General features: G+C 43.2%; 4 protein-coding genes across 4 annotated transcripts; 2 read left to right on the top strand and 2 right to left on the bottom strand.

Moving 5' to 3' along the window:
* Nucleotides 1-1,086: 1,086 nt before the first annotated feature.
* On the bottom strand, nucleotides 1,087-3,285 carry K444DRAFT_612871 (uncharacterized protein). Its single transcript, XM_024880228.1, has 3 exons — nucleotides 3,027-3,285; nucleotides 2,061-2,946; nucleotides 1,087-2,009 (listed from the first exon to the last, which is right to left on the bottom strand). The coding sequence occupies exons 1-3, from the start codon at nucleotides 3,094-3,096 to the stop codon at nucleotides 1,433-1,435; spliced, it is 1,533 nt and encodes a 510-aa protein (XP_024736701.1). The 5' UTR covers nucleotides 3,097-3,285; the 3' UTR covers nucleotides 1,087-1,432.
* Nucleotides 3,286-4,274: 989 nt separating this feature from the next.
* K444DRAFT_612869 (uncharacterized protein) lies at nucleotides 4,275-5,964 on the bottom strand. Its single transcript, XM_024880227.1, has one exon. The coding sequence runs from the start codon at nucleotides 5,484-5,486 to the stop codon at nucleotides 4,350-4,352; it is 1,137 nt and encodes a 378-aa protein (XP_024736700.1). The 5' UTR covers nucleotides 5,487-5,964; the 3' UTR covers nucleotides 4,275-4,349.
* A 291-nt stretch (nucleotides 5,965-6,255) lies between these two features.
* K444DRAFT_612868 (uncharacterized protein) lies at nucleotides 6,256-7,040 on the top strand. Its single transcript, XM_024880226.1, has one exon. The coding sequence runs from the start codon at nucleotides 6,368-6,370 to the stop codon at nucleotides 6,710-6,712; it is 345 nt and encodes a 114-aa protein (XP_024736699.1). The 5' UTR covers nucleotides 6,256-6,367; the 3' UTR covers nucleotides 6,713-7,040.
* A 654-nt stretch (nucleotides 7,041-7,694) lies between these two features.
* K444DRAFT_496745 (HET-domain-containing protein) lies at nucleotides 7,695-8,420 on the top strand (the record flags this gene model as incomplete). Its single annotated transcript, XM_024873285.1, has 1 exon — nucleotides 7,695-8,420. A coding segment is annotated over one exon (726 nt), but the record flags the coding sequence as incomplete, so codon positions are not given.
* Between the last annotated feature and the right edge of the window lie 2,876 nt (nucleotides 8,421-11,296).

Here is an 11,296-nt window from a genome sequence, read left to right as displayed (position 1 = left end):
ATCGCTGTCGTGTGACATGAGGGGATAGATGGCATCCATTTCTGCTCTTGAAAATGGGAATTAGAAAAAGGGTTTCTGGTTTGGATGACCATTAATAACAAAAGTACAGGTGAGAATATAAAAACTCTCAAGTTCAAACTTTGTGATTATTTTAAAGTATGATCTCCAGCGCGGTTCGGCTCCCCCTACCCACCGTTGCCACCTCCGTCGGCCTCCGCACAGGATGGTAATCACCGACAGTATGTCACTCCCGCGAAGGGGTTGGATGCTTGTAGGTAAGAAAATGCTCAATTAGTGCTTCATTGCTATTCGGCAGTCGCTTGGAGGCATAGAATCACGTATATTTGCTTGGCGTTCGTTCGTGGTTCGGGACTAAGTCCTCCGGCGTTAAGACTACTGCAGGAGAAACAGCGTCAAAACACACCACTTGTTGTGTCATCACGTGACCTCTTAGCGCGGCACTCTGTATCTTAGTCTCGAGCTCCCCGCTCCTTCTTCTCTCTTTAGACGTAATACACCACACACCCGAATACAGCTGTTTTCACGAGGACACCAGCTCTAGGGTCGTGATACCACTACAGACATGAAGTTAGAGGGAGAACTTCACCCCTTCTTAGCATGCCAGTAGTTTTCACACAATAGAGCAACATCCTACATTTCTCCAGTGCTAGAGTCTTGTTCGTTCTCACTTCGTTCATGCTAGTATTTCTCTACCTCAAAACGCCTTTCAAGCTTACGTCCACCATCTTCTCCTTACAAGTCACGCGGCGAATAGGATCTTCTTAGTTCTACATCTTGGATGAGAGGGATGGTTTCGATGTCACGTTTGCGAATTACTCGGTAGTACAGGAGACTACGCTTCCGGAAGATGTAGACCTAGTCCCTTTGATACTTTATTAAATTCCTTCGGGCTAAACGCAGAGTATACTAGCTAGCTCGATGCAAGGAACGCGTATCTGGAACTTTATCCTGGCTAGCAAGTGCATATCTGGACGGATAAAAATGCCGAGAAGTTGTGTAAGAGAAGTTTCCCCCCTTGGAGGCGATGTGGGACGGATATAAACATCCGATTCAGAGGGTAGATGCTTTGAGATGTATGGTGTTATATGAATATGGAGGTATAATCTAGTTTTATTCCGGGGACTAGGAGTTGTCCTTGACATGGACTTGCATTGCAGACGGGTCTCTTTGGCCACTGAGGAGATTCGGATTCACAGCCCCAGCGGCTCACCCAATTCGAAGAATTGGTTCCAATTCACTTGTATACAACCTGAACTGGCTTTTGCTGCCATATTCAACAGTTATGTTCAACCTATTCTGCCGCAACTCTTCGTGGATGTCACGGAGTCGAGAATCACGTGCTCCTGGCCAGTTGGAGTCGGCCATCAATTCGTGAAGAGAATCCCAGTAGCAAAAAACGCAATTTGCGCATTCATCTACCATAACATAATCTCCATCTCCTCCTGGAAGCATTGTTCAACGTTTCCGTATTTACATTCCCAGCTTCCACCTGATTTGCACCCGCATTCTCAGTGGGAGTATATCCCGGCGGAACCTCCCCCGGTTTCCCCACTCTCTCATATTTCGGCAACGGATCTCCTCTTTCAGCAACCCTTGTAACACCCACCTCCTCAATCTCCACATCCCCTTCTTCAACCCTGGCTCCCGGCACAGTCCAACTCGCACTCCTAGCCAGACTCCCCCGCCTCACCCTCGTTTTATGCACATATAAGCGCATCAAAAGAGCAGATACAAACAGCCCTAAAATAACGGATAGAATAATGATAATCGCTTTGACAGGTTTCGAGAGATTGAAATCGTGGTCGGGGGCTTGGTAATGCTTTGCGAGATCCTTGGTTGAGCCGGGTAGGTAGGCACCGCATGAATAGGAGGACGAGGACCAATCGCTTTGAGCAGATAGTTTGTCGAAGGTGGTGCAGTCGAAGTCTGGATTCGAGCTGTTGAGATGGAAGTGCCCAATAATGTTACGGAGACTTGGTAATGTGACGCTGAGAATACGATTTTAGTTTTGAGAAGGGAAAGGAGGCAAAGGGCCTTACGTTGAAAAATCACCAGAGAGAGTTATATTCCCTTGGCAGAACCATAGCTGATCCAAATGGTTGATCGTTTGGAGAAGTGTATTATTCGCAATTGTAATGTCACCTTTCACTGAAGTCAAAAGTGGGATACTGAGGTTATCCAGAAGATCGTTGTTTTGGACAATGAGGCTCCCACCAATATTCGTGAGGCTCGGAGCTGAGAAGGCATCGATCGCGTTGGTGGATATTTCAATAGTCGCGGTTGTTTCGGAAAGAGATGGTATGTAGATGTGACCAGCATTACCAATTGTAATAGCACCAGCAGACCTCAAGTCCGGAAGAAAGATCTGTGCCGATGGTCCATTGCTGACAATCGCCAACGAATTGCTGCCCCAGGAAAGGCCGGTAAGATTAACACTACTGAGTTGTTGATTGCCTTTGATCCAGATCGTAGCCGGATTGGAATAGTGCGTAAAATTGAGGAATGCAAGGCTGGATAGACCTGTGTTTATTATCGAAATGTCCCCGTCCACGTTCGCCCCTGGTAATCCATGTGAAAGTGTCGTCAGATTCCCAAACCAAACATCCGTAAGATCGGGGACCGTATCCCAGTATATTCCCCCATTGATGTTATCTAGGAGAGGAAAGCCGAGGCTCGCGAGCAGTGGGAGGCTCGAGAGGGTGAAATTGTTGGAGATTTGGGATAGGACTGGTGCTGTGATGGTCCGCAATCCAGCACAAGATGAGGTGGCGAGGTTGCCACTGATTGTTTCGATGCCATTGAGGGTGATCTGTATCAGGTCGTTGCCCTGGATGTTGACATTTCCATTGATGGTGCTACAGTTGTTTAACGCGTCCGCGGCGGCTTGGGATTCAATGGTGAAGCCACTCGGCGATGCACAATTATCTGCCACAACCTGTCAGCCTTTGCCCTCGGCCGTAACACAGAATCCACCAAGGTAGAAGGGTAGCAGAAGGTATAGGTACCACCGTTGACCACACCAGCCAGAGAGGCCATCGCCAGAACGGACCATCTTCTCCACCTTCTGGACTCCATTGGGAGGTGGGTGGTACAGAAGGGTTACCGCAAATGCTTCCATGATACGTCTTAGTAGTATTTTGCCATCGCCATAGCCTCGTGAAAAGGATTCCGAAGCGTCCGCGGATGTGGCAAGGTGCAGTGGCAGTGGCACGATGGTGGCGTTCCCGAGTACCAAGGCCGAGAGAACTACTGTAGAAGGATCCACTAGGCAACCTGTGAGGAATGTAAGATTATCACCGCCAAGAAAAACACTGCCGCACCTCCGCCCCAGATGCGGCTAGCGCGCACATCCCTCACCGCCCGAGTGAAGCGTGCGCCCGGTCGCAAGGCCCCTTTAATTAATTATTACGACAACAACGAGCATTTTTCTTATAAAAAAAATTAGTAGAGTTATAGTATAATACACTAATAGTAGCTCCTCATTCTCCGTTTAAAGAAACACCTCGTTGCGGGCGAGTTATCTCAGATAATAATAGAAACTACTACTTACCCCGTGTGACGGCGGGATCAAGGCAATGGTCAAGGCTCAAAGATCCGAGAGAATCCCATGTATTGAGAATACTAAGCTAAAGAGAAGAAGGAGAGAGAGAGAGAGAAGGAAAGTGGATAAAAGGAGGGAAATACTACTATCCCCCCCCTTGAATACTTACAGTGGGTCCTGGGATAACACCACTCCTGCACTGACCAACTCAAGGGTGTATGGCCAATAGCGATTCTGGAGAGCACCTGATATTTCCTAGTTGGGGGTTATAAACGAGGTTTCAGGGTGGCGTTACTAAAGGACCCACTGTAAGTATTCAAGGGGGGCAGTTTCCTCGTTCAGAACAAGTAATTTGGGCAGTAGGGGGAAAGGGACTAACTAATAAGGATCCCGTATATTAAATTAATTGCTTATCAAGTAATCTCCTTACTTCCTTTATTATTAATCTTTATTACTAGTGAGAAATATATAGCCATTCTCCAAATGAGGTATACTAGTGAGGAATATATGGCCATTCCCAAATGGAATATGCTAGTGAGGGATATATGGCCATTCCCAAATGGGATATGCCAGTGAGAAATATAGCTAGTCACGTGCACCGGCAGAAAAAAACGCTGCGCCCTGGCAGCGTTTGTTTTCGGAATGAATGTAGGGAAGAGCCGGCGTCGTCGCGCCTAGCACGTTGAGGCTGAATCCGCTGAGGCCGTGGATGTGCCTTTCTTAGCGAGGACTAGCTGTACTTAACACTCCTCACACACCCTCAATTGATCAACATCATCTCCTCCAACTATCCGAGGCCGCCAAGCGGCCAGGGATCGTCAACGTTGGGCCCCGGAATGCTGGCGGCTTTATCTGGCGGATAGGCGGCGGCAAGCAGGCTCGCGAAGTCCGGAAACGGGTCGGAACTGTCGCCCGTCAGCTGACTGTAGACGCCCTTCAGGCAAGAGCCGCCGACGACGTTATTGTTGGCATCGAGACCCGGCGCAGAGTCAATCATCTTGGGTATGTCTGTGAACTGGAGCTGATGGAACAGGTAATAGAGGAACGCCATACAGCAGCCGGTGGCCGGACCATTGCTGGCGAAGGGCTTCACGCTGCCGACATAGTCCAGTCGCGACCCGTAATGCGTGCCCGTCGAGGGGTCGAATTCCGTCGAGGCTGGGTTGCTTGCCGGAAGCGACGTGTTGAGCCAGGTCGCGGGTGTGCCGTTCATCAACCAGGTACTGTCCAGCCCATTTTGAAGTTGGAACTGCACCGTCAGAAACAGAGAAAGGGCCTCGCCGCAGCTCTCCTCGTTGAAGACGCCGTTGGAGTAGCCCCAGCCTTTGTGCTGCGCACTCATAAAGACCTCAGACACTTCGGCGATGACCAAGGAGCGCAAGAGCGTCGAGGACCAGCTTCCTGCGTCGTTTATGTACAGCGGCCAGCCCCAGCTCCAGCTCGCGTTGTAAACGCTTTGGATGACGGCCGTCACCGCGACCTGGATCGGAAAGGTGTTGCCCTCGGTCATGTCGACGCCCTTGAACTGCGCCTGCAGCCAGTCGAAATCATTTTCGATGACGGGTTTGCTGAGTGCGCCGGTCGCGAGCACCTGATTGATGCGCGCAGGCTCCCCGACGAGGGTGGCATCATAGAAGAAGTTGAAGTGCGTTATGACGCCGCCCGTGGTGAGGCCCGTCGTCACGCCCCAGACAGCGTAGAGAGTCAGATCGGTGGTCTGATCCGGAAACGTGCTGTTGGGGCCGGGAAACAAGATCGTCCCGGTCCCGTCGGCTTTGGTGTTCCAGTAGAAGAACAGCCGGCTTCCCAGCGTCAGGGTGCCTTGGTTCTGAAGGGTAAAGGAGGCGTTAGGCGCGTAGGTGTTGCTGTCGCTGGGAGTCGTCCCGCCAGTGCTGCCGTTACCATTATAGATGACATGGGCCATGATTTTACTTCAGGACGAGAGCGCGGGCGGTGCTGTTGCGTCAGAAATGGACTGTTTACTGATGCACAGGAAGAACAAACAGGACTCCTGAAGCGAAATCCACGAAGCTTGACCCAGTGGCTGATTTATATGCCGCCATGTACACCCCTCCCAGCTACAAGCCACAGACCAGACACTCAGCCAGCCGCCTTCTCAGCCTTCGGGCATTTGTGACACAACCACGCACCTCAGCAACCCGTGTGACACCTCCTCCAACGACTCACGATGGCCGAGTGACGGCTTTACTCGACCCAACCTATTCGGTGGGGTGCACCACATTGGACAGGAAAACCAATGACTTTTGCACGCCTTAACAACGCTCGAAGGAGAACTCCGTAGCTAAAGCTTTGTGATACTTTGGTTTGCTATGCAGCTCTTGCAGCCAAGAGCTCTGCCAGCTCAGCCTTCAATGTGACGTCAGTTAGCAGATACGCTCGTGGGGTAGCAGTGAAACTTATTACCCTCCAGAGCGAATCTCAAAATGGTCACAATAATATTTCAGCCCCGAAGCTCGGCGGCCTGAGGTATGAACCGAAATAAGACTGCAACGTGCCCTTGGTGTCTAAAGCATCTCTACGGAGTATTGTTCAGTTAATTCATGTTGGTGCCTTGATACCTGAGGCGGTTTTTTGACTGGCGCTTCTCGCTTTGCGGCCAATGGCTGCGAAGGACATCGCCACGGACTGCAGCAGTTGTCTCGGAACCACCCGTTTGGCTGAAATGCAGTCATCGTGGGTGGTGGCTGGAGCCTTGCCAAAAGGTCAAATTTCTTCCTTCTCATCAGCGTTCCCCATCAGTTGTGCCCACCAATTGTCGAATTCTTGCGGCCGTCTTGTTGAACCATGGACGCGACGTCCGCGGCAAACCAATACCTCAATGCCGGTCGCTACGACGACCTCTCAACTCTCGGCGGCAAGTACATTCGGCTTCTCGGCATAGATACTGCCTCCAGTCACATGAAGTGTACGCTGAGAACTGTCAATCTGGACGAACGTCCTCAGTACACCGCCCTCTCATATGTCTGGGGCGATCTGAGCGACATAAGGTTCATCGAATGCAACGGCAGCCCGCTCTGCAACATCCCTGGACGCGGCCCGGCAGTTTTTGGATCCATGCCACCGCATCTATGTCTATCAACACCGAAAGAAACCCTTCAGAAACTTGAGGTTTGGGCCTCCGTTTTCTGAGGATTTCCTTTTTACAATTCGGATTAGGAAACTTCTTTTTGTCTGCCTTCGCAACGCCTTACCTATTCTTTGTTTTGATCTATATACCTTCGTATCCTTATTCTCAAGTAGACGAATTTCACCTTTCGCCAGCCTTTGTGACGGGTTGAGACCCATAGAGAGACCATGCGCCTGAGAGCCCTAGGCACCTGCTTTTCCCTACCAACAGCTCCACACGGAATACAAATCATTATACGGAGCCTGGACTTAGTTTCTCTCCTTGGATTATTCTTCTTGTATGTAAGGAAACCATTTGATTGAGCATATCACTGCCGATCCGTGACAGCCTTTCTCTAAATCTGAAATAAGGGTATGCCTAAATATCTCTGTTCCGCTGATTAATCTTAAACCCCATTGATTATACCTCTTTATATTACGATTATAGCTCGAGTAGAGTCTATAATAGCGTCTGTTTAATATATTAATGCCTGCTCTTACCGACTAAGGAACTAGTGACGAAAGGCGGCTAGTTACGTAAGGCCGACGATTAGTAGCAATCAAAAGCGTCTCTATTCTTTGATTCGTCTCGCAAGCGACAGCTGAGACATGCTATGCTCGTCGTCGGATAAAAAAGTGGCCGATTTTGGCACGTCTACCAATACTAGGGAATTAGCATTTACTTCTTAATAATTTAATATAACTTTCTCCTTATGACTTCTCAGAACTCGTGTAAGATCTTGCAAGCCCTAAGCAGCTTTTTGTGCTTTTGATTCAGTTCTGTTGTCCTGAAAAGAGGGTTCACCAGATTGGAAGTAGAGACATCAGTAATCGCACAGGGGTCAATTTCGACCACTCATTTCTCCTACGAAGAGCCCGTGATGTGAATTTGACGACCTCGTACATGGCTTCCACCAGCTCCAGCCTTGTCTCGATCAACTTCAACTTTCTTCCCCGATCTCACTCACATATCTAATCTGGGAGCTGCACATTCCGGTTCTTGACCATGCGACTCCTCAATTCAATAACGCTTCAGCTAGCCGAGTTTACAGAGAGGGATCTCCCGCCGTACGCTATCCTCTCCCACACGTGGGAGACCGAAGAGGTTTCTTTCCAAGACATGCAAGGTGGCGAACCAAAGTGGAAAAAAGGGTACCAGAAGATTCAGGGCTGTTGCATAATTGCTGCAGCGACTGGATTCGAGTACGTTTGGGTTGACACTTGCTGTATCGACAAAACGAGTAGTGCAGAACTCTCCGAAGCAATTAATTCCATGTACTCTTGGTATCAGAAGGCCGACGTCTGCTACGTTTATTTATCAGACTATCATTTTGGTATATCTCATGGGAACCCCCTATCTACGTTAGCGACCAGCAGATGGTTTCAAAGGGGCTGGACACTACAGGAGTTAATTGCACCTCAAAGCATTATATTCTTTAACCGCTATTGGAAAGACATTGGGACCAAACAAAGCCTAAGGGTATTAATATCCAAGATCACCAATATTCAAGTTGAAGCACTTTTGGGAACAAGCCTTGAAAGCTTTAGTATAGCGCAGAGGATGTGCTGGGCCTCTCAGAGACAGACTACTAGGGTCGAGGATGAAGCTTATAGCCTTATGGGCATATTCGGTGTGCATATGCCAATGCTTTATGGTGAAGGAGACCATGCTTTTATCCGGCTACAAGTGGAGATTATCAGAAGATCTACTGATCATACAATTTTCGCATGGGCAACCGGCTATCCGGATAGCAAGGTTTGCACTGGAGGCCTCTTCGCTAAATGTCCTTCTGCCTTTGTTAATACGAAATCTATCGTCCGAGACCCTTTGAGAACCAGCTTACCATTCGAATCTACCAATAAAGGCATACATCTCCATCTCCCTATCTTCGAAGAAGATTTCGGCATTCCCGATTGTCAGGAAATCGGCCGGCCGGGGTATAACCTCGCGATCAGGCTAACTCGCAACTCAATTTCAAGCGATACATTCCATTTCGATCCTTACTGCGGAACCGTTAGTGTAGCGGTGCACGAACGAGAAAGCATTGCCATAGAGTCAATATATGTCGCTCAAGTCCAGGAGACGGCCATAAAGTCCTTGCTTCCTGGATTCGGTTTTTAGTTGGCAGAGTTGCTCTTCGAGTCAAGCTTCCCAAATAGTGGTGTTAAACTTACGGAGATTACTCCCACTAGATGGTCTCCACATTATAGACCAGATGGCTCGTTCTACATCTTTGATTATGGGGCGCCACTTTCCGCAGATAAGAGAAACTTGGGTGAGCTTTGTTTTGGGGGCACACGCAACAACAAGTATATGGGCTTTGCGGTTGGCATCAACATCCAGGATCCGGTAGATCCTTCTCAATCAAGCGTTTTTCTTCAAGTATGTAAGCTGGGAGAAACTGATATTGCCGTTCAATTGTTTGCTGGTAAAGACATGACCAAGGAGCAAAAGGCACGGGAGCCTACGCTAGATAGATTTTCATGGCAACATCCCCGGCATGAGTTGGATATAAGTGTGAGAATGAGACGAGCTATTGTCTTTGGCAAGAGGACTATTATTGTCATAATTACAGACGACCACCCCTCCGGTATAGAGGGCTATAAGTATGAATCCCGACTCCTCTACTGAGGCCCACAGCTAGCCAGTCGACAAAACCGAGAAGCGAGATTTGATTTTCTGATTTTCGATTTCTGATTTTCTGATTTCTGATAACCGTACATGCCTGCCCCTCTATTTTTAGGATATACCTTACTATTACTCTAGTAATTTAGTACTTATATTACTAAAAGTGCTTTATAATAGTAATATATAGCCTAAACTTATAATATATTAATACTATTAATACCTTATTTAATTATATTATAATATTATAATATTCTATAAATCTTTTACTATATTATAATACTATTATTAAATAGGCTTATATAAACGTTTCTTATAAAATAATTATAATAAGATTAAAATATTTATAGAAAATTAATATTAATACCTATATAATTAAATACTAACTATAAAAATAAAATATCTAAATATATATTTAAATACTAAATATATCTTTTTTTTATATAGATTATAATTCTATATTATCTGAAAGATATAGATAAGAAAATACTTAAGAATCTTGAGAATTATAGCTATATAGCTTTAATTACTAGAGTTATTTATATATATAAGAAGCTTAGTTTTATTTATTATATAATTATAATAAATAGACAAGTAGTAAATAAATAACTATTTATAATACTATAAAATAAACTAAATAATAGGCGAATTATAAGTTATAAATAATAGTATTTATATATATACTTCTATTAATAAGATTTATTAATAACCTAGTTAGCCTTTTTATATTTTATAGTTTTATTCTAATTTAAAAAATTAGGGCCTTATTTATTAATATATTTTATTATTTATAGAAAAAGCTTATATATAATATTATAACTTCTTGATTTCGAGGCAATTATATTATAAATATAATAAATATAGTTTAAGAAAGAAAATTATATTATATTTGAACTAGACTAGATTTAGTTAATTAATAGATATAATAAGCTATTATTATTTGAAATCGAGATATATACTTATATTAATACTTATTTATATAATATTATTTAAATATATATTAAAATCTCTAATTAGATTATTTATTTAATTATATAATAGTATTTTCAGATTTATATTTAAATAGGCTATTATTCTTATTTATTTAGGACTAATTAAAGCTCTAAACTTCTTTTTATTATTAAAATATATTTCGTATTTTTATAAATAACTAATTTATTAGTTATATATATAAAGAATTATTTTATTTCTAAGAAAAGTACTAAGAATTAGCGAGTTAAATTCTAGTAATAAGAGCTTTAAAAAAGCTAGCTATATTAGTAATATATAAGTAATTCCGTTTTTTTTATATTTGCTTTTTATTTTTTCTATTATTAGAAAATAGTATTATATATTAATAATTATACTACTTTTTATTAAGGCTATTAGATCTAATATTATAATACTAGATTATATAACTAATTTTAATTAGTATATATAGAACTACTTTTAGGAACTAGCTTATATTAGAAGTTATAATTACTAATATTAGTATTTTATATATAATAAATTCAAAACGAGATATATAGATTTATAAACTTATAAAATATTTATAAAATTAGAAAAAACAAATCTAGGCCTAATATAATAGCTAGTAAGCTATTTAGACTATATATAAGGCTTTTAAATAAGATATAATACTAGAGTTATTTCATAAATATAAAGTTTTATAATATAATTCTTAATAATTATTTAGTTTAAAATAAATAATATAATCTTATATAGCTTTATATAAATAGTTTACTTATATATTAATATAAATATTAATAAGTTTTTATTAAAATAAATACTAGAATAATATTATTAGAAGCTTATATTTTATAATATAAATATAACTAATATTTATATAAGAAATACTAATAAAAATAGTAATTAATTATATATTTAAGCTTATTACTAGCTCTAATATATAGTTCGAATATATATAGCTTTAAAGCAGCTATTAATATTAGTAGAATCCGAAAAGCTAACTAATAAATATAATATTATTATATAAAATAGAA

This window comes from Hyaloscypha bicolor, assembly GCF_002865645.1.
Source record: "Hyaloscypha bicolor E unplaced genomic scaffold K444scaffold_73, whole genome shotgun sequence".
NCBI lineage: Eukaryota > Fungi > Ascomycota > Leotiomycetes > Helotiales > Hyaloscyphaceae > Hyaloscypha > Hyaloscypha bicolor.
This window is presented reverse-complemented; position numbering and strand designations above follow the sequence as displayed.